Source organism: Phodopus roborovskii, unplaced genomic scaffold (assembly GCF_943737965.1).
Source record: "Phodopus roborovskii unplaced genomic scaffold, PHOROB, whole genome shotgun sequence".
Lineage (NCBI taxonomy): Eukaryota > Metazoa > Chordata > Mammalia > Rodentia > Cricetidae > Phodopus > Phodopus roborovskii.
Window position 1 is genome coordinate 13,648,015 of NW_026126470.1, and position 24,186 is coordinate 13,672,200.

Consider the following 24,186-nt stretch of genomic DNA (forward strand, 5'->3'; position numbering starts at 1 on the left):
GAGCTAAAGCTGTCCCTCTGTTTTCATCATCCTACAGACGGCAGCCCGTGAGTCCTCCTCCTCCACCACGGCCAATTTCCCCGCCTCATACTTATGGCTACATTTCGGGCCCCCTGGTCTCAGATATGGATACAGACGCCCCAGAAGAGGAGGAAGACGAAGCTGACATGGAAGTTGCCAAAATGCAAACTAGAAGGCTGTTGTTGCGCGGGCTTGAGCAGACCCCAGCATCCAGTGTTGGGGACCTTGAGAGCTCTGTCACTGGGTCCATGATCAATGGCTGGGGCTCAGCCTCAGAAGAGGACAACATTTCGAGCGGGCGCTCCAGCGTCAGCTCATCTGATGGCTCCTTTTTCACCGACGCCGATTTTGCCCAGGCGGTGGCTGCAGCTGCAGAGTATGCTGGCCTGAAAGTGGCTCGACGCCAAATGCAGGATGCTGCTGGTGAGTCCTACACACCTGTGCGTGTTTGCCACTAAGTGTTCCCATCGTGTGTCCTGCGTGGGGAAAAAATCTGTCAGTTTTTCTTTCTTGTTTCATTTTGTTTTTCAAGACAGGGTTTCTCTGTTTAACAGTCCTGGCTGTCCTGGAAGTCGACTTGTAGGCCAGGCTGGCTTCCAACTCACAGAGATCCGCCGACCTGTCTCCAGAGTGCTGGGATTAAAGGCGTGCCACCACCTCCCAGCACTTTCTTGGTTTTTTGTTTTTGTTTTTGTTTTTGATTTTGTTTTAACTGCCTACAGAAAGCAAAGTTGAAAAATGTGACTTGGTTTGATTATTTCCTAGCTGTTACTAAGACTTTTAAAATAATTTATTAACTTTCATTTCATAAATTCTGTATAAGCTGACTGATGAGAAACTGGACTATGCTATCATTTATGATAATCATAGAAATGCATACATATATATTTACATGCATTTCTGCATATATACTCATACATTTTAAGGAATTGATGCAATTTCTCTGAGATTTAAATATATTCACTAAAATGAACTTTGTACTACTCTGCACATATTATATATATATGGACTTCATGCAGAAAGTCACTAAAATGAAATTTATCTTGATAGTTCTATTTAATTAGCACTTCTGTAAGAGAAATAAGAAAGTCTCTTCCACCAGCTGCCCCTATATCATCGTGATCAAAGTTCTGATGGAAACACCAGGGAGAAGTGTTATACTTGACTTCTGGTGTGAGATGGGCGCCACCCTTCCCAGGAGAAGGGCAGGAGAGATAGGATCAGTTCCTGGTACCAACTTGTCTCCATGGCTGCTCACACTGCTGGAGACATGAGGTTGAGAATCCCCCTAGGACCAGCATTGGGTCTAACCTCCAAAGACCTGGTTCTTATGACCCACATGTGCCAGCCAGGCCCGATTTATAAAGGTTCCGTGGTCCCCAGTACAGAAGTACCAGCATGAGACATTGCATTTGAAAATGAATTCTGTGGAAGTACATTGCAGATTGAAAGCATCACACCTCTTTATGCCTCTTATCAAATCAAACTGAAAAAAATGTTTGAAATACATATACACCTTAAAGCCTAAATGTTTCATATTTTTAATCTAATAGTTGAAAGAGCAAGTTAATATAAATGCATATTACTTTTTTCCCTTTCCCCTTTCCATTGTTATAGCCTAGTATAATGAATGTACTTATTTTTAGATTGTTTTTATTTAATTTTTCCTCTCAACTCTTAGAAAGGAAACAGAATAAGAAAGAAAATAATTAAAATTTCAACAAATATTATATGGTCTTTGTGTAGAATGAATATATATGTATGGGGGGTGTATGTGTCTCTATATTGTACATGGGTGTGGGGTGTTTGTGTGTCTGTGTGTGTCTCTGTGTGTGTGTTCTTGTGTCTGTATGTCTATATTTGTAGTAGCCAAGAAAATACAAATAGTTGTGGGAAAAAGTATGTTCAAGAGGAAATGAACATATTTCTGGAAAAGAAAAGATCACTACAAGTCAATAACTGCTATCTTTTGTTTTAATTTTCATAGTTTAGTATCTCACATTGCTACTTTCCCTTGCTTTCTTGAGCTATTGCCGTGGTCATTGCTTTTAATCAGTATAGAATATATTAATAGATATTCCACTTAAAGCCATGTCTATACATTATTCATGGTATGTGAAAAAAAAATATTTATCAACACATTATCACAGAATATGTATTTACTTCAGGTTTGTGTTTTATAAAATTCAACCACATATTCTCTTTCCCAGTAGCAACTAAACATAATATATGCAAACCTAATTAACTTTATTAATAAATAAATAACATCAAATTATATATGTATGTTTTACCTTAGATTTTAATCTTCTGTAAAAAAATAAAATAAGTACTTGAAATTAAGCATCTCAAACCACTATCTTCAGATTGCAATAATGGCACGTTTCAGCTCATTAAGTCAACAAAACATAGAAATAACGTTGAAAATTCATCTGTAAAGACCTTATGCCTCAGGGTCTTTGAACAGTAGATGGCCTTATACAATGGAATGAATAATGGTTTCCATCTCATCTCTAATTCTCTGTTTTCATGGCTATGTAACTTTAATTGTAATAGTCTCCATCATAGCTACAGAGAGTTGGGTTTAATATTTTATTGTGTTGTAATTTAGTGGCACTTCTGGTTTCATTTGGCTCATAATTATAATGAACTAAACATGCACTGGCCTCTGCCCATTACAATATTCTTTTCGAGAAATGGTGGTGCTTATCATGTGACTTGAAGTTAATATGAATGGATAACCCAATCCCATTGCTTCTCACTTGGCTGCATTAATGTCCATTATTTAATGTGCCCCAGTTAGCACTTTTAAATGTGTTGATTTCAATGGATGTGGCTTCTCTTGCTTATAGCCAGAGGACATGTCTGATTTCCAAGTCTGTCTCAAGTTCCTTGGGGTTCAGTAGAAAGCAGTGGATTTGAGGGCAGAACTTCTAGAAGCCAAAATACTGTGGGTCAGCATAGCACTGAAAATCTTTCATTGCCATTTTAGATGAAACACTCTGGACCTGTCACAGTATGTCATCTTGATAAGGACCAGGGAAATTGATGACCCTGAAATGAACCATGTCTGCATTATTAATTAAGTTTCCAATATCACCTGGCAATATTGTCTCTCCAAACACAACCATGACCCACACACTGCAGTTTTGGAGAGGCCACTGAATAGTGAGGACTAACAAATGTCTTGAAACAGAAAAAAACACAGACGTAAATTTGAATAGAAGTACATACATAAGCTAGATCAATTTCAGAGCACTTACTTACAAAGGGAATACCCAAGAATGTCATTAAGTCATTGGGGTTCAAAGAATGCCATAAACGGATTCAGTTAAAACAAAGGTATAATTAATCCAGTACATTTTTACAACCTGAATCTGTTAAGGAATCTGACCCTTCCTTTTCAAAAGGCAACAGTCGTTGAATAAATGGTGCAAGAAAATAATAACACTCTTATTTTAAGATCATTTTAGTGATGATAGTTGTTAAGTAATTGCAGTGTTTTCCTGATGTAAGGATGTTTGGGAACTTGAGCAAAATAAGAGTCCTGTGGTTTTTACAAAAAGAAAACTAGCATACTTTCAGGGTGTTTTCTCCCGTTAGCATACATCGGGAGGTGGAGGGTGTTCGTTATTTGGTGGGTGTTAAGCAATGCTTTAAAGTTAGGAATCATTTCCAGCTTGAGTGTTTTGCTTTGGCTGTTTCTATGACATTAGAATTCACTGATGAGCCTGCCTCTGGCTTTCCTCGGCAGGCCGCCGCCATTTCCATGCTTCTCAGTGTCCTAGACCCACGAGCCCTGTGTCTACAGACAGCAACATGAGTGCCGCTGTCATCCAGAAAACCAGACCCGCCAAGAAACAGAAACACCAGCCAGGACATCTGCGCAGAGAAGCCTACACAGATGGTAGGTCCATTGAAATGAATGAAAACATCTCGGAGGCTTGCCATTCTCCTCCTTCTGGGTGGCTAGTAAACGCGTGCCCTGACATTAGAAATCACGTTAACAGTCGTTTAAGGGTAGCTCTCTATTACTTACAGGAGTGAAATCCTTCCACACCTGGCCAACCATCTTTATAGCCTGTGAACCTTTCTAAATAGCTGGTTAAGAAGTTGTTACTTTTTTTAGTTTTATAGTTTCACACAATGGCCATGGCTCTAGTTGATGTCATAACATAGGATTAACTTTTGCCGTGGCCATTGACCAAGCCTGTGGAATATCTCCATTTTCTTCATTCTATCTTTTAAAAATAATTTTCCACTTAAACAAAGGGCAATAAATGTACTGGGGTTTTTTTGGTTTTGGTTTGTTGTTGTTGTTTTTGTTTTGTATTTTCGCAGCCACAGTAGTTTTACAGTTTGTCTTTGCACCGAAAGGCACCTCCAACCCTTTCTTCATACCTTCACATGCAATATGGACTGTCACTGAAGAGGGAACACTTGTATTCTCGAGAGGGCAGAGGAGGATAATACAAACATTGTGATGTTGTCTAGAGAAAGCCTTTAATGAAAGTGCCTCAGGTGGCCCAGCATTTATTAAACCACCGCCACCTTCTCATTTTATAAAACAACCCCTCGGGCTTTATTGGAAATTCATGTAAGATAAATTCTCTCAGACTCACCCACCTTGTCACGTTTTCTGAGTTTGCTAAAGGGGTAGGGGAAGAAGGGTGTCGCAGGTAGTTCCCCCACCTCCTGGATGTCTGCACCCACAATCCAATTAGGATTTTCCTGACCAGTCAGCAATTTTTCATAATGGCCATCATTTGCTATTATCCTATGAAAGCTTAATATTATAGATCCTTACCCAAGGTTATAGGGAGGGTGTTTTTGCGGGTCCTTTCCCCTGTGAGTCTTGCCACTTGACAGAAAAAAAAATGTAACTCAAAGCTCATAGCCTGATGAGCTCAAGTAATTTTGCCAGGAGTGGTTGTCCGTGCTATTATCTAGAGTTTATTCTGGTATTTTCTCTCACTAGCATCCATCTGATATTAAACTGCATCAAATACTGGCATGACACAGCGCACCTGGGCCTCCTGGCTTCTGCCCAGGACTCTTTTTATCAGTGAAACTGAGCTGTCAGAATATTATCTGATTTTGAAGGGTTATTACAGTGGCTCTGTGAATGTTTGCCTCTGTGAGGGGACAAACACTAGGTGTAAATTCTCAAACTATACAGGCAATCTTACATTTATGGGACCCCTGTAATGGCAGTTTACAAGTTTTATTGCTGTTTTATCAATGTTTATTATCTAGAAGACAGGACTCCTCACTGGAAGGCTGGTCAAATGGCAAACCTGGATATAAACACATCTAAATTGAACACATATGGAAAAATCTGGCCTAAAACTTTGTGTAGACCTTTCTACCTCTTATTTATATGTGTTTAGAGAGGTCTGGCCTTGAGTGAGGCCTCCCCAAATGCTTTAAATAGTGAACGCTTGCTAGGTTAACAAGCATAGCATCATTATTTATGTATCATGTCGTTCTTGAGAACCATTAGCTGCCCTTGTGTTCTGCATTGCACTGGACCTGTCTAGATGCATTTGAAAACTAAATATGAATAGTAACCAGTTCTTGAATCAAAAGTATTAAATTGAATGATGCATTACCAAAACTATTTTTTATTTAATTTCAGGAATACCAAAGAACTCAATGAAAATGTGTGTAAAGCTAAAAAAGTTAATGTGAAATATTACTTGAATTTCAAATAGCTTGTTTCACAAAAGTGATCAAGTACTTTGTCAGTGCTTACTACAATGCAGATGATAATAGTTTTCTATAGATCATGAAAATAAATAATGGAAAATGACTAAAGCTGGTTTTAAATAATAGATTTATCTTTCCTTCAACATAGGGAACCATTCAGCCTTAAGTTATGATTATTAGACTGTTTCTTCAACTCATTTCTAAAAACTTCTTTGGAAAAGCTACATGTTATTTATACCTCCTTAAATGTACTTAATTTAAAACCATAAAATTAAGATGTTTCTTAATGCAAACTATCACACTTACTCACACACACACTATAATTCTAATACACACATCCAGGGCATTATGCTCCCTCTGACATGAGCTATATCCCAACATAATATGTATATACTCTTAGCAGCTAGGAAATAGAGACCAAGTTGAGTTTTCTCAGAAAATAATTTTATCAAATTCTTATGCTGAATTTAGAAAATATATCTGAAGGGCTGAAGAGATAGCTCCATGGTTAAGAGCACTGGTTGCTCTTCAGGAAACAAGGGTTCAATTCCCGGCACTCAAATGGCAGCATATATGTATAGGATCTGACATCCTCATGCAAACATGCATGCAAGCAAAACAATGCATCCGGCACCCAAATGGCAATATACATACATACATACATATATATATATATATATATATATATATATATATATATAATCTGACATCCTCATGCAAACATGCATGCAGGCAAAACACCAATGCACAAAAAAGAAAAATAAATAATTTCTTAAAGATGAAATATAGCTGTAGATCATGTTATGGAGAATTCCAGTAGCAAATACAGTTTGTTTGTTTTTTTTTTTTATAGCCAGTTTTATAAGATTGGTGAGTAGAAGAAAATAAAATTGAGATGTCTTTTGTTAAAATCGGAATTAAGCATATTTGTAAACTATAGAGAATTTTGTGATATTTTCGGTTTTGTTGTTGTTGTGTTCTGTTCTGTTTTTGCCTTTTCCGTAAGTGCAGTACATTGACTGGGGTGGGTGATTCTAGTTATCGTGGACCAGTTAGTTAGGAGAACACTGTCTCAAATGGATAATGTCGTTGCGGTTTTAGCATCTTAGCTTTATAATACCACCCAAACTTCAGCCTCCCCAGGTGTTTTCTAAAGCATTCAAAAGAATAAACAGCACCTCATCCTGAGTGATTAAAGTGTAGTGTGGGGGAGTCCCTCTTAGCTGCTCTTTCTGTTGCTTAATCTGCCATGAACGAGTGTCATGTCACGGACCTCACAATGGAAACGACACACATGCCTTCCCTCAGAGCTCTGGAGGGGGGGATAAATAAAGTCCAAGACCGAGTAGCCAGCAGGGCTACACCCTCCAGAGGCCTTTCTCCTGTGTCTTCTCACTGATCCCCTTTGTCTGAAATTGTTTTCCAAACTCCTTTTACAAGAAGTCTTGCTGGATGGGACCCCATCTAGTAAGCTCATTTTGATTTTATTACTTGTCAAAAGACTCCAGGAAGAGTCACATGCTTAGCTAAACCGGGTTGTGACTCTGAGTGTAGTGTTTGGCAAGGACATAATTCACAGCACAACATGCCACCAGCCCCAACAACGCTGTGGCCATGTCTTGCCCTTAGGTAAATATAAGGTTCATGAACACCCAGGGAAACCCTTGCCTGCGGAAGCAGAGCCGGCATCCTGCATCCTCCAGTCCTTCTAACAGAACTGATTATTTATTTATTTCCTGTTTGTCACATTCGAGTTTAACCCAGATGGAGGACAGGATTAGAATATATGAATATTTATCAGCTGAAGTCTTGTGGAGTTAAAGTACATCTCTAGAACCTTCTAATAGACTCTTCCCTCCTCCCGCTCTTCAACCTTCCCAATACATTTGCATATTTGATTTAAAAGCCAAATCTATAATATTTCTCCGGTCCTACTTTTCATAAATTATAAATTCACCATCCTCTTTAGAATGATGGTATTTTGACTTGATTTATCATTAATTACAAGTTCTTGGGGCTTGAAGCAATTACATAAATAGAGCATTGGATCTGCCTAGAGAGTTAACTGCTGTGCTGGCAGGGTCAGCTACCTAAGCGTTCCTATATATTACTTCATGTGAAGGACATTTTCTGAGCTAGGAGTTCTTATCAAAGGAAAAAGTATTAATAAGATTACACAAACAGAGTCTGGAGAGATGGCTGACAGGTTACGAGTACTCGCTGCTCTTGTAGAGGACATAGGTTCAGTTCCCACCACCCATCTGATGGAAAATAGTTTGTAACTATAGTGCCAGCCTTACTGGCCGCCGAGGACACCAGTCAAATGCATGGTCTGCCATACATGCTGGCATGTATGTACAGGAATAAAATTCAACTAAATCCTTTTTATAAGATTTTTAAGATTTAGGTCTCTAATTCCCTAGTTTTTAAATTAGTTTAAATTTAAAGTAATGCATAAGACAGGAATGGTTTGGGGAAATAGAGACTTGTTCATGTGAAAGTACACTCCAATTTAGCTCATTTTCACAATACCTTTGAAAGAAGATTTTCATTAGAATTCCACTCATATGATGTATCAAACCTGCGAGGGTCTCTCTGTCAATTAGGTACAGTGACAACTATATACAGGAAGTTCCTATTCTTAGCAAGGTCACTGAGTTTTCTTTTGGACCGGAGTCATAAACACCATCTATCCAGAGTATCCAGAAATATGCTTCCTTTGGAACTTTGGGTTCCCAGGGCACTGTTTGATCTTAAGACAGTAGTCATCATAGCCTTCGATACCCTGATGAGCCTAAGTGTTTCATTACTTAATGGACGTGACAGTCTCTAGTGTTTGATATATGTTTATAGCAAGCTCAGAACCGAAGGAGCACACAGGTCCTCGCTCCCTTGGCATGCGGGTGTACTTGGGACTCGCTTCTCCTTTTCTCAGCCCCAGCTTCAGGCTCCCTGCTTTACCTCTCATGGTTTACATTGCTGATTAAAGCCTGTCTTTTAACTCTTATCTTCTTTATAGTCTTTTTGTGTGTGTTATACAAAGCAACAACAACAACACCTGCACTGCACAAACTCCATTGAAGTAGTCACCAAAGGGGGAAAAAATCCATGCAGTAGTGACTACCTATGTGTGTGACAAATACGATACTTGGGATTGTGGAAGTAGAGGGAAATTTTCATGTTGTCTGTCCTTTGGCTACAGATGTGTTAGGACTATTAGCGAGATAATGTAACACAGAGAACAGTGAAGTACAGTAAGAAAAACTTTTGCGTCGTTGCTTTGTTAGAGGTGGTGCTGTTTTGTTTTGAGAAAGGGTTTCTCTGCATAGCCCTGGCTGTCTTGTAGACAGCCCTGGACTCTTTTTGTAGTCTAAACTGGCCTTGGACTTGAACTCAGAGATCCACCTGGCTCTGCCTCCAGAGGGCTGGGATTAAAGGCGTGCCCCACCATGCCTGGATATAATTTTTTTTTTAAATTGGAATCCTAAAGAAAATAGCAAGTGGTAAGATGATAGTTCAAACTTTCCTCTTTTGGAGTCAAGTACAGTTTATTCTGATGTCTTAGCCTCAGCCTGCAGCGTCAAAGGAAACTAGTTTACAAAGACCTACTTTTTGTTAAAAGGGGGGAAGAGAGGTGGTACCATTTATAAATAAATATGTACAAAAATGCATATAAGAGTATACAAAACAATGAAAGATCCTACATTAAACTAATGCTCTCCGGTTCTTTCATTTTGTATCATAGTAAGGATCTTCAGGGTACATTTTGATGGTGGGGGTGTTTTAGAGAAGGTCTCACATAGACCAGACTGGCCTGGGCCTTGTGTAGCTGAAGAGGACCTTGAGTTTTCCTGCATCTGTATCCTGAATACTTCGATCACAGGCATAAGCCTCTGTGCCCAGTGTATTTGGTGCTTGGAATCAAACCCTGCACACTGTGTATGCCGAGCAAACATTCCTACTACTAACTAATCTCTAACCCCTTCAAGGCATACTTTCAATATCCAAGAATTTCTCATGTAGGCCTTTAAAAATGATAATGAGTGGTCCACTGTCAATGTCGGTAAACATCTCAAAATGACCTACATATTCCACTGTGGAGAATGGCTAACTGATGATGCCATTTACTGAGCAAAACAATATACAAAAAAGAATTCATGTATTTACTTGGCGATGTGAACAATTACAGGATTGGGGAAAGGAAACCCGATACAACTCATGTTCATAAAAACGCAAGGATGTTTATTTGTATATGGTGGGTTATGGTAGATTACCACCTACAGATGGATACATACCATTCATAGCTTCATGTGACCATTGCACATACTATCTGGCTGTGGATGGGGCTCCCTTGAGTCACGTGACTTGGCATCCCAGTTTTGTTGTATAAAAGCAATTTGGGGAGTGGGCTATAGAAACAGTTAAAACCAGTCACTCTTCATAATCCATACTGGGGACTTAAGTGGAGATGAGGAGATAGATATGAGATGTATTGGCATGTCTCAGTTCTTATATGACTTTGGCATTCTTATTATGTAATCTTTTTAACCATGAAGGAATATTTTTATTTGAAATCCCAAGGCTAAAGTTATAAGTATTTTTAAAAATAGTTTATGAATCATTTTAGTTTTTTTTATGTTACCTTTCAAGCGTGGAAAACATCATTCTACCTACAGACATGACTGAGTGTATAGTAATGTTGATTCCTCTCTGATTTTGAAATGTGCATTGTACACAGAACTGTTTTTCATTTCTGTCTGGGTTTCCTGAAAGCCCCTTCTGTTCACTTTCTTAAAAAATCTTTATGAAAACCTCTTTCTCATCCCTACACTCAACATCTGCAGGGATGGTTTCACACCTACGTAGTAAACTTTAGCTTAACCCTACAAGTCATCTCGTAATTCTTCTCCCCACAGTACTGTAGTCCATTGATCATTAAGTAATATTAATTTTCTTCCTTAATCTCTCATCTTTGCTCTCCTCTAAACATTCCACTATAATATCTCATCCCCTGTCTTTGGCTATATGGACTATTAAAATAACATCCTCATCTCCTGGAATCTCTTTTATTGTAATCCATCCTTCACACCACACTCACGCCCCTGAAAACTTGGTCATATTTTGTTAACTTACCTAACACTATTAAGATATAATTCTTTTTATTCATGGAATGTTTCTAAGAATCATTTTATGAATTGCAATACTGCTTAAGAAGAATGCACTTTCTCGATATTAAACTACACACATACTTTCATTTTGAAATACAATCATGATGTAAAGAATTTCAGTTAATATGGCTTATAAAATATTGCTTGAAATGTAACTACTAGATATAAATGTACATATAAAATAAGAAATTAACCTACATTTTATACTGGAAATTACCTGGCCCTAAGTGTCTGGGTACAGACCTGGCTCTAAGTGTCTGGGTGAAGAGAGGCATGACTGAAGTGTAGATGTGTGTGATCAAATTAAATAATATAAAGAGCAGTAGAGTAGAGATTAAGAATCTAAAGGCATGTCTTTGGTCTGCTAGTAGACAGCTTTGATATCAGAAAATAAGTTAAAATCTGTGTGGTGTTTTTACCTATAAATCAAGAAGGGATTTAGGCCAGATTAGTGATGGCAATTAAAACTTAAGTGCCAGCTTTAATCAATTTGAAGAGGTTGCCTAAAGACTTAAGAGAATATTCATGTAGGGCCTGTGTAGGTATGCTGAAATCAAATAGGAAGCTGTGCTGGCTTGGAGTGGGGGAAATTATAGTGAATATGCACACCCCGGTGGCAGATGGTCTCCAAGTCCTGATTCCATCATCCAATCCTGGATGATGAAGAATATTAAAGTTATCAGTCTTACTTTTTGTTATCTCCAATTGCTCTAGTCAATGTAAAGTACAATATTTGCAAAGTGAATGTGGGACCCCAATGATAAACCTAGTTTTGATGAGCGTAGACTTGTCAGATCTGTCACATTTAAAATCTTCCTTTTAGACCTTCCACCTCCTCCGGTGCCACCGCCTGCTATCAAATCACCCACGGTCCCGTCCAAGGCACAGCTGGAGGTCCGACCTGTAATGGTGCCAAAACTCGCTTCTATAGAAGCAAGAACGGACAGATCGTCAGACAGAAAAGGTGCCAGTTACAAGGGGAGAGAAGCACTGGATGGAAGACAAGTCCCTGACCTGCGGACAAACCCAAGTGACCCCAGAGAAGCACAGGAACAGCAAAGTGATGGGAAAGGACGGGGGAACAAGGCCACAAAGCGGGACCTTCCTCCAGCAAAGACACACCTTGTCCAAGGTACTGATATTCCAAACAGCAGGCAAACACAGAATCCCATAAGCTTTCGAGACACATGGGTAGGCTTTCTGTGGCCGTATGAAAAGAAGTATGAGTAAGACCTCTCTATCCGTGGAGTGGGAATGTCCTCAGCTTACCTAATGCAATTGATGCCAATACATGACGTCACAGGCTTCTTTGAAGGGACGCCACATGAATAGAGTTTTATTTTTTTTCATTAGGTTTTAAGGGACAGCATGATTTCAGCAGAGTAAACAAGGAGACTGTAGGTATCAGGTAAAAGAAATATACTGAGAAATAAATGTTTGGTAGTCAGCGGTTTCCAGAGTTTGGAGAAGAGGACCAGGGATGAATAGTTAAAGACAAAACTAGAAAAGTGATAAGATTGGAGAAGCCAAGGATACCATTAGAAATGTGTTATGTGGGCAATGGGGAGCCATTATAACAGGGATAATGAAGGGAGGGTAATAGAATCCATGTGACATAAAATGCAGAAAGGACACGATTGGATGGGAGGAGGAGGGACCACCCAGATGCTGGTCAGAGGCACAGGAGAGGAGGGTGGATCTGAACAAAGTATGAGGACTCGTAGGTATGAAAATGCAACAGTGAATCCTATTTCCTTGTATGGTAACTTTATTCTTAAAAAAAAAAAAATGCCTTTTAAGCAAGAAATGATGTAATATGACTGTGGCTTAGAAAAAAAATAACTGCCAGCCCAGGACAGTGAAAGGGGAGACTGAAATATGAGGTGCGGTAATACAGTAATAACCTAGGAATAAAATGTAATATGAGTTGAAATAACATCAAGAAAATGCAAAAATAGCCAATAAGAGCATGTCAGCACAGCAATAATATACAACCAATAAAATGTTAAAGTATTGTGGCAGGTCTTTCTCTGTCCCACCTGTCAGCTCCCAAGTAACCACATGAAAACATATTATTAATTATGACAGCTCTACCTACAGCTTAGGCTTGTTCCTAACTAGCTGTTGCAACTTAAATTAACCCATTCCTATTAATTTACATGCTACCATGCGGCTCTTGGCTTTGTTACCTCATCTCCTACATGTCATGCTTCCGCTACATTGGGCTTGTCCCTCTCTGCATGTCTGCCCTTCTCCTTCCCAGTGCTCTCTCCACCTCGAAAATCCTGCCTAGCTATTGACCCTTTAGCTATTATTATTGTCATCATCATCATCATCATCATTATTATTATTATTATTAAACCAATCATAGTGAGTTATCTTCACACCTTGTAAAGGAGTATTCTACAACAAAATATAAGTTGAAACAATATAGTAAAAAGTGTAATGATCTAGAAAGTACCTGTGAGGCCCTATGCTTCAGTTGTATTAACCAAATTAAAACATGAGAAGTGCATGGATGTCATGAAGAGGGTACTTTTTTTTTTCCGTTGACTTAGATGCTAACTGTAACATACACACAAAAAAAGTCATTAAGAGTTGAGAAAACTGGATTAAAAGATCAGGAGAAAGGGTTGGAGTAGGAGTGGATTTTAGAGCAAGCAGTGTTGCAGAACTGTATAAATTATAAAGATTAAGTGTCAGCAGTGATGTATGGTAAATGTTTATGAATCAGTTCTCTAGGAGGAAAAACAAAACAAAACCTGTTTTGTCGCAAGTCGATTGCCTCTGTTGTGTGAACATTTCCCAAAGCTAAAAACCTAGGTGCTAACATGTAGTCAGTGAATGCAAAACCAGACAGACATGAGTTCAGTTATGTTCTTGTGAAATGGCCCATGGTGGCATGATTATTCTATGAATGGAAAAGGATCCACATTCTATAGAGCATGCTGAAGTTGTCCATGAAGAATATACATCTCTCTGCATTTTAACCAGCGCATCTGTAATAGTCTGCATCACTAGCAAAAATATTCATTGTTGGTGAGAGATGAAAGCTATACTTATCTGTGAATATAAGGATGAGTATTGAGAATACAGTTAGGCATGACATTAGCTTCAGAAAATGGTGGTAGTGGGTTCTCTTCTAGAGTCTGTAGCCTCTCAAGCTACAGGCAGTTGGCTAGGTTTACAGTACCTGGTGGGGATTCCCTCCCATCGGGCAGGCTTTAAGTCCAGTTAAACAGTTGTTGGTTACACCAAAGATAAAAGTCTTATTCTTGCCCCACTGGGGATATTTTCCTGGGCCATTCGTCATCTGTGAGCATTACAGCTGCATAGGACTACCCAAGTTGACATATCTTCAATGCAAGCCTAAACCTAAAGCTGAAGAAACAGCACAGAAGATGGGGCTGACTGTAAGATCCAAATGACCAGGATGCCTAATGCTCAGTAGTATTCCCCAGACATGAAAGAGAAGGATGTACCCAGGAACTTTCAATGCCATGCTTGAGAAAGGTCAGCATAATGACCCCACCAGTTGACATGCCAACATGGATAGGGTAAATTCCATAAGGTCCTCTCCCTAAATAAAGAGCTACAGATGGTCAGTGGCTGCAGAGAGAGAATCAACTTCCTTCAAGGATGAGTTTCCACATAAGCTGTCCAGTTCCAAATGATGGGTCTCGAACAGATCTATACATAAGCAACACTAAATGGACTCAGTGGGTTCTGTATGTGTGTGCATGTAACAATAACAATTAAAGTGGCCATGAATTAGGGGAGGGGACGTGGGAACGCTTTGAAGGGGGGGTGATATAGATACGTCATTCTCCTGTATGAAGTTCTAAAAAGAAGTTTGTTTTGTTTTTGTTTGTTTTTTTTAATAGTATTCTAGGATAAGAAGTAGGTGGATGATGGAATGCTTACCAACAGAGGCCTTGAGTTCAATGTTAGCATCATTCTCTCTCTCTCTCTCTCTCTCTCTCTCTCACACACACACACACACACACACACACACACACACACACACACATACACGTGCTCATACGCGCACGGGAAGAATGGAGGTAAGAAATATGAGTGCTGATGAAGTCTCTTATGGGAAGAAAGATTTATTTTGGTTTCCATTTGTGGAGAGTGCATGGCAGAAAGGGTATGGAGGTAGGAATGTGATGTGGAGTAGGGCAGAAACCTGGAGCGCATAGAATAGTTATAGATACCCACCATGTGCATACACACACACACACACACACACACACACACACACACACACACACACATATATATATCAAGAGAAAGAGATTTAAGAAAAAGATTTTAAAGAGTAAAGAAAAAGTGGCTAGTGATAGCATACACCGTTAATCCTAGCACTGGGGAGGCAGATCCAGGCAGATATCTGTGAATTCAAGGCCAACATGGTCTACCGAGGGAATTTAGGACAGCCAAGACTACACAAAGAAACAGTCTCAAAAAACAAAGAATAAAGTAAAAGGTAAAAGGAAAGAATGATGGGGAGAGCAGGAGGGAGGGATGGAAGAATTAACACAAGGAAGGCTCTGGACTTCCTTTGGATTTTGTTAGAGCATATTTGGCAAGATTTGTAATCAGTCAGTCTCTTTGTGTTTTTCCTAACTTCCATGCAACAAGAAGGGTGGTTCCCCTTTGTTCTGGGACCAGAGTGGAACTTAGACCTGAAGTACAGCTCAAGAACTGTCCCTTTGACAGAGTTCTCCCTGTGTGACCTCAGAGTCCCTGGTGATATCAGCTGGGAAGCCTCATTAGCTTATCTCTGACCATGAAAGCAAAGCTGACTGAGCACTAAACTTTAGATTCTGGATTCCGTGTTCCAAGTAGTGATTCATACACCGAATACCATGATGTCAGTCATGGACTTGATGTCTGGCCAGAAAGTATGACCACTTTTGTGATCATGAGCAAATTCCAAAATAGGAGCGATTCTTTAGGAGAAAACTGCAGGGTCACAAAGATCTTGATGTGTCAGGATCAGAGCAAAGAGGACAAGGAGTTTCAATCAATCCTCTGTAATTTACTAAGTAGCTGTTACACTATAAAATTGTTTCTATCTTCAGACCCAAGTTGGAAACCATTAATCTAGAAATAAGGAAGCCTATCCCCCGAAAAGCATTTAGCTGATCTAGGTATTATGCTTTGGTTTTTCCAGGACATTTTTTTTTTTTGAACCATAACCCCATGTGTGTATATCATTAAATTATCATTGCCAAGCATTAGTGTAATTTTCACCTTCCTGATTCAATTTACATTATTTATTTAATGAGAGAAGCACCCTGATTTACATATGTAATGAATGGATATTTTTAATTAAGGAAAGTGCTTTTCGAAACTGGAAGGTCTGATGCTTTGCGCTGACATTTACCTCCATTTGATTTATTTCTACACACATCAAATACCCATTGTGCTGTATTTACAGGAATAAGTCCTCAGATGTCTCTAAGCATCAACTTTGACCTCAAGAGGCTTGTATTCAAACACACATACAGAGAAGAGGGCTATACTATATAATATATATTAAATAATTATATAATGTATATATTATAATTCATAGATTTTTAAGATTTTAGGTATCAAGTCCTCCCTAAGGTCACTGTCACTGACCATTAAGTCCTTCACATAGCCCAGCCTGTGCCACCAAGCATGTTTTGAAGACTAGCCAGATCCAAACACTTTTATATCCAGCTTTACTTTCTTCATGCCATAACACCTGTAAGTTCAGGATAAGGACAATTAGTGTATGGGTGACACAATGTCAGGGAAGATCCAGAGGAAGGAACTGTAGAAATGATATTTCAACTGAGTGTCTAAGAGTATGGATAAGCTCTAGGTGAAGCAAAAAGTAGACTGTCAAAGTTTAAGAGTTGGCATCTGTGATACATTGGGAAGAGTGTAAGAAATTGGATGAACACTTGACTAGATCATAAATATGCAGAGAGGGCCTAGAGTGGTGGCACATGCCTCTGAATCCAGCATTCAGGAGGCAGAGTCCTGGTCTACTGAGCAAGTTTCAGAATAGCCAGGGCTCCACAGACAAACCCTGTCTCAAAAACAGCCCCCAAAAAAGAAAAAAAAATGCAGAGATGAAGGTCCAGAGGTTAACTGGGGTTGAGTCATCACTGTGGTACCTTGAAGGAGGGTCACACTCAGTCTCAGAGGAGTGGCATCTTGCAGCGTTCAGCATATTGGGTCTGAAGAAGTTTTGTTGAGCTGGCTGTAGGAGCTATAGTTTAGGACATACATAGTTCATGAAAATTGTAGTTGAAGTCAACTCCTCTGTCTCCTCAGTCTGGGATTATAACAACACATAAAATAGACAAAATTGTACTCTGTAAATGTTACATCCTTTAAGAAGGGATGCAAGTGCCCAGGATAAGTTGTAAAGAAAAACTACAAATGTGCTTGCATGTGTTGGTGTGTACGTGTATGCATGTGTGTGCATGTGTATGTGCCGGTGCAGCTTTGAGAAGAAAGGAGGAAATATCAGGACACTAACATGTAAGAGGCACTCTCTTTCACACTTACATATAAAACACTTCCTAAGAAGACAGATAAAGGAGAAAGCGGTGCTGAGCGCCAATAGAATAGTGGTGTTGCACATGAGTATGAGCACAAACGAAATGTGATTGGCTCCATCATCCTCTCATTTTGTAGGGGCAAAGCAGATTGCTTGACTGGAACTCATCAGGACAGAGTGAATAGAATAGTGGTGTTGCACATGAGTATGAGCACAAACGAAATGTGATTGGCTCCATCATCCTCTCATTTTGTAGAGGCAAAGCAGATTGCTTGACTGGAACTTATCAGGACAGAGTGAATAAGAGCTACATATGCCAACTCGGTGGCCATTTGCCTTTTAAGGAGATTGGCTGTTCGGGGGGGGGGGGGGGAGAGAACCCGTTGATTCCCGAGAATAGGGTCAGGGCAGAGTTGCTAGCCAGAGAGATCTGAATGTGTTGTAGTGGACAAAACAAAGTCAACAGCAAGTAACAGGTTTGAGATGCTGAAAGTGGGAAGAGAGTACTTGTGAAGGGAAAACTCCCAAGAGTTAGAACTGTGAGGGGAGACAGATGGAATGAACAAGAGGCCGTTGAGGACTGTGACGGCTTCCAGAGTACACGGTCTCATTTCACAGAGGAAGAGGCTGTGTTCACGTAAGAACAGAGGAACAATCAGATCCAGGAGGAGACTGATCCTCACCCTATCTTCTGCTGGAGAGATTACCAGTGGACCCAGGAGAACCAAGCTTCAATCAGACAGTGTGGATAGGAAGGGAGGAAAGAAGCACTGGGGGCCGGCAGGGCAGGGGAGAGCACAGGAGGAGGGTTGTTTGGTTTTTGTTTTTATGGATTCACGGCCAGAGGATAGGCAGGCTGTGGAGGAAAAGTGAGCAATTACGTCATTCAGCATCAGTAGACATAAAGCTATAAGGAGATAGAAATTCAGAAAATAATTGACTACCTTAGTTCTTTTTCTATTGCTGTGAAAAGACACCATGATCCGGGAAGCCGTTTCCTGGGGGCTTACATTTCTGAGGGTGAGTTCAGGACCATCACTCTAAGGAGCATGGCTGCAGGCAGGCAGGCTCAGTGCTGGAGCAGTAGCTGAGAGCTTTTATTAGATACATAAATGCAAGGAAAAAAAGAAAAAGAAAAGAAAGAAAAAAAGAGCTAGTGAGGAATGGCTGGGCTTTTGAAACCTCAACGCCCATCCCCATTGTCAGACGTCTTCTACCAAGGCCACATCTCCTAATCCATCCTCATAAACAGTTCTACCAACAGGGACCCAGCATTCAAATATTTGATAATGTAGGGGCCATCCTCATTGAGACCGCCATAAGGTGAAACCACCTCAGAATCACTCTTTTGAATAATTTTTATGGGTGTTTTACCTGCCTGTATATCTGTTTGAGAGTATCGGACCCCCTGGAACTGGAGTTACAGACAATTGTGAGCTGTCATGTGGGTGCTAGGGATTGAACCTGGGTCCTCTGGAAGAACAGCCAGTGCTCTTAACTGCTGAGCCATCTCCCCAGCCTCTCGGAATCACTCTTGCTTGTCTGGCCAGGATTACAGATAGACAGGAATGCGAGGTTATAAGGTGAAATTTTTCCATCTCGTTCACGTCCTCTCCTTTTATGTCTTTCAACAGAAGATATTCTACCGTACTGTAGACCTACTTTCCCTACGTCAAACAACCCCAGAGATCCCAGTTCCTCAAGCTCAATGTCATCGAGAGGCTCAGGAAGCCGACAAAGAGAGCAAGCGAATGTAGGTCGAAGAAACATGGCCGAAATGCAAGTGCTTGGGGGATATGAAAGAGGAGATGATAATAATGAAGAATTGGAGGTATGAATAACTTTCCCCAAGTTTTAAAACGTTAGGCTCTGGTTGGGATGTCAGCTCTTGAAGCTATGAACATCGGTTGGCATCCAGATGTGTAACTATTTTATCACAAACTTTCTGTGTCCTCGTGCCTGTGAGGTTGGCACCTGAAGTTCTGCAAACTGAAGAACATAATCTTAATTGTTAATAGTGATGTCCTTGTAGAACCAAAATCTATATTCTTTCACATATTTCCACATACAAATTTTGTATGACAGGATGCAAATTGGGAAATACCTTGACCCAATACAGTATAATTCATAGGGTTTTTTTTTTTGTTTTGTTTTTTTGTTTTTTACATATTTCCATATACAAATTTTGTATGATAGAATACAAAGTTGGAAAATACCTTGGTCCGCTTTGGTATAATTCATGGTATTATATGAAACCTCAGTGAGGTGAGAGCTATTATGATATGACTGGTTAGCATCTATTGCCTGACACCAGGCTTAATTTTACTACTCTTCCAGCTTCCTTACACCTTCACTCTTCTGGAAAGGGGCCTAACCAAAGCAGGAGCTCTGTCTAAGACTAATAAATGCCTCTTCCCTTCTTTGTAATCTAGGAGTGATATGCAAGATATAGTTGGAAACTATGTTCAAAACTCCCTTCCCTTTAAAATTTAGTATGTTTTCTTCAACTAATAAAAAGTAACTCAAAGACAGATTTGTTCCTTTATAAATACATTTACTCTCAAGTAGATGCTAAATGAGTTTGAGTCTTACTTCAAAACATAAGGTGAAAATGTTAAGAAATCATGTGTAATTAAATACCACCATGTGCTTCTCCTGTGGAAATTTTGTGGTTTGGAATAAGAAGAACTTCTCCCACAAATGCTGCCAGACTATTAGTTTTTAAAGGTAATTTTTATTTTTGCCTTTTTTCTCTTTCTACATCTTTTTAATGATAGTATTTTTTATTTTAATTTGAAACAAGCTTGTTTTTTCGTGTCAGTTATTTTTGCCTTTTAAATAGAAGATCTTTGAGTGGCAGCTGAGAGATCTTTGCCATTAAGTCTAGTATTTAAAAATGATACCCAGAGTTAAAATGGAGAGATGGTACTGAGGAGGAATGGAAAGGTAGACCACTTTTCCTTGCTTGGAAACCAGAGCCCTGACCTGTGACTTCCAGGGATGGTTCGGAACAATTAGGTACGAGTTTGAGGATGCTTGGGTTTGCAATAAAAATCAACTAAAGTTGAGAAATGAACTAGCTGTGATGAACACTTTGCAACACATACCAACAAATGAATGGAGAAAACACAGTCGATGAATATTAACAAATGTAACACAATTATCTTTGGATCTGTTTTCGAATTGAACGAAAATTCATCTCTTATAGGAGACTGAAAGCTGAAGACAACCAGAGAGGCTTATGATCTTAATGTGAAATCATCACTCAAGATGTCTCTCGCCTGATGACACACAATGCCAGATGAAGTGTTCAGTGCAATCAGAATGTACAAATTGTCATTTTTATTCCTCCTATTGGGATACCGTTTTTTTTTTTTTTTTAATTTCTTGGGTTTTTATTGTTGCTGATTGATTGCCTAACCCTTGATGAACCTCCCTCTTCCCCCTCGCTGTGGTAACCATTATACTTGACTTCCCAGCAAGGGAAGTGTCTTGACTGCTTGCTTCAGCCATCAGCCAGCAAGAAAGGACAGAACAATTCTTTTGCATTTTGCCCCTGAGATATGGCATTGCACTGCTTATATATCAAGCTAATTTATAGCAAAACATTGATCAAAGATCAATCAACCTCATGCCAAGGGCTCTCAAAATATAAAAGTTGTATGACCAACTGCTAATGCCAATTAAAGCATTCTTCATTTTACATGATTTTAAAATCAGTCTTTCATATCACCTTTTGCTGGGATAAGCTAAACAATGCATCAAATACAGAACTACAGATAATTTGAATGGGGTAGAAGCATTGTAAATATATGCTCTTTGCAACTTCTGGTGGTACTTTATTTTGTCTTCATTTCAATCATTGAGATATATTCTTGGAAAAGTACTTTGGGATGAGTAGAGCTAAGCCAGTTGGACCTCTGGTTATTTAGTCATTATCATCAGTAAACCTAGCAAAAATCTTGTTCTATTTTTCAATCAAAAAGCAACTACAGATGCATATTACAAGCAAGTGGATGTTTTTAATGACCAATTGAGTAAGGACATCCCTATCTTAACTGGCCTAAATTTCTTCTGGTAGTGTCAGTTCAGCTTTCAGAAGTGCCACTTAAGGAAGTTTGTTTGATTTTTGTTTTTGTAATGCACTGTTTTTAATCTTTTTTTTTTTTTTTTTTTTGGTTTTAAAAGCACAATCACTAAACTTTATTTGTAAACCATTGTAACTATTAACCTTTTTTGTCTTATTGAAGAAACTGTTGAGAAGTGTTTTTAACCTGTTTTGTTAATGCTCTGTGTTTGTATTTGCAATATTTGAATGATGACAGCTGGTGAAGTCATGTACAGACTTTATTGTGGGCTGTGAAACAAATTGTTCCAATTTTTCCTGGACTTTAAGAAGAAGCAAAAAAAGTGTTAAGTTTGTTGTGGCCAATGTTGAATCTTACAAGGTTTCCTTAGATGCTCATCAGAGGCATCCATAGTTGGAATTGCCAAGTGATGCTCTCTGACTATAGATTTCTATGATTTTTTTTCTTGACATTATATAAATTTCATTAACTTTATAATTGGTGCTATTTGAAGAAAACAAAATGAACCTTTAGTCGTACATAGGTATCAGGCCCTGACCCCACAAAGCCAAACAAAACTTAACCACAAACAAAGGCTGGTATTCACCAAAAACTAAGTGTGTTCATTTAGGTGATTTGGAAATGTCCCCTATAAAGGGTGTGCAGTACTAAGGGAACAATCCATGTGATTAATGTTTTCATTATGTTCATGTAAGAAACCTCTTATTTTTAGCCATAATTTTGCATACTGAAAATTCAATAATCAGAAAAGTAATTTTGTCACATTATTTATTAAAAATGTTCTCAAATACATCATTCTTTCTTGTGTTGATTTTTTTTCCATTGTGTGATTATCAGATTTATTCCATTAAACCACAAAGTCGTTTTGTCTTAACATTTCACCACTATATTATCAAAAGAATAAAAGTTCTCAGTTTGATTTATGAGCATTCAGATTCTATTTATAAGCAAAAAAATTCAATTGTGTGGAATAAATGGAAGATGAATCTTCAGTTGAAGTTAGCTATGTGCCTCAGAGACTAACTTTGAAGGGTATGCTGTTTTTGTTTAGATAACTGTGTATGAATTTCAGTTAGCCTATTTCTAAAATAATCAGAACTCAACTACAGTTAAGCTCATTTGTAGAGTTGGAACCTCCTATGTTCTGTCGGTAAGAGAAAGTTTATAAATCCCATTGATTGTCAGCAAATATCTGCTTTCTAGTTTTAGAGCCATGTTAAAAATTTGGAACACCAGTTACATACAAGGTTGCACATTATGATCAACTAAATTGCCATATTATAGAATTTCACTTGGATGGATGAGATGGGTACCATGTCTTGGAAATGTCAAGGTCAATAAAATATACTGTAGTTTGGACACCCACCACCATACACATACCCCATGACATACCTATTTTTTTCTTTTATCTAAATTTTTGTGTTTACCAAAATTTGAAAAGCTGAAAAAATTGGAATAATGGGGGGATTTGATTTGAAATGTGATTTTACAGAAATTACATGAAGTAATTATCAACATCTACTTAATATATGAACAGACCCACAGGACAAACAGCAAGTTTCCAAGCTATTTTTTTTTTTTTTAACAAAACAAAACACTGAAGAGACATACACAATGAACTTATTTTTTTCTTTTTCTAGGTGGCTAAACTACAAATAAACCACTGTTTTTCTTTTATATATTACACGCTGTAATTCACATACAAAATCTGTATATCCGAGGGCCTGAATTTAAATCATTGTTTTGTCATGACTGTGTTTCCTTGGACATGTTACTTACCCTCAAAGTCTCAGGTACTTCACCTGTAAATTCAATAATACCTACCTCATGGAGCTATTGTCATGATTTAGTGAGTTAATGTATCTGCCATGGACTCTGTATACTCCACAAACAGTATAAGATATTGTTATATTTATGGACTGGAATTCACTACACAAGCAACTTCCATTTTTCATACCTGATTTGTTCCTAGAAATTTGCATGAAAGTAAAAGAATAAGTGTGATATAAGGAAGAGTGTGCTTCTATTTCTGGTAAGTAAAATTCACTGTGAAATACCCCATTGTGGAGTAAATGCCTGATGTTGTTCCTTGTGCCTTTGTTTTTGGATGCAAAGGCAGTAATGAGTTGGTGAAATTGTATTTCTGGTACTTTCTTATCACAGTTGGTAATACAGACATGTCACTTGAGTTCTCAATAAATGGATTTAGTGTCTCTTGGGGGCTGCTGTTGTGCATTGTAACAAAAAATACAATCTTGGTCTATGTGTGACTTTTCCTGGGCAGATATGAGTGAAATCTGTTTATCCATCTATCACAGACAGCACCACAACAGATCAATGAAGTGATACTATACATGCCAAACTGAGTGATCATTGAATGGGGGTGGGGGTTACTTACAGAAATATGAGTGACTCAGAGCCAGCTATATCACCAAAATATCCACCCCACCACAGGCAATGACTCAAAAAAAAAAAAAAAAAAAAAAAAACCTTCATTCTTTGAGGCCTACATCTTACTAGCAGCATGGTTTTAGCCCCAGAATTTTTTTTCCTGTGTATACATGCTTGGAGAAGGACCTTGTGAATCTTGTAATTGCCATAAGCTTAATTGTGAGCCTCTTCCCCCCCCCCCCATGATGATTCAATCGCAATGAACATA

General features: G+C 38.7%; 1 protein-coding gene across 1 annotated transcript in view; it reads left to right on the plus strand.

The window, feature by feature from the left end:
• Robo1 (roundabout guidance receptor 1) overlaps positions 1–22,319 on the plus strand; it is a 373,695-nt gene extending 351,376 nt beyond the window's left edge. The window contains exons 25-29 of the mRNA XM_051191745.1: positions 38–444; positions 3,773–3,925; positions 11,719–12,027; positions 19,074–19,270; positions 20,648–22,319. Coding sequence (XP_051047702.1) covers positions 38–444; positions 3,773–3,925; positions 11,719–12,027; positions 19,074–19,270; positions 20,648–20,662 — 1,081 coding nt within the window. The 3' untranslated portion in view covers positions 20,663–22,319. The remainder of the gene's footprint in view (positions 1–37; positions 445–3,772; positions 3,926–11,718; positions 12,028–19,073; positions 19,271–20,647) is intronic.
• Positions 22,320–24,186: the final 1,867 nt, after the last annotated feature.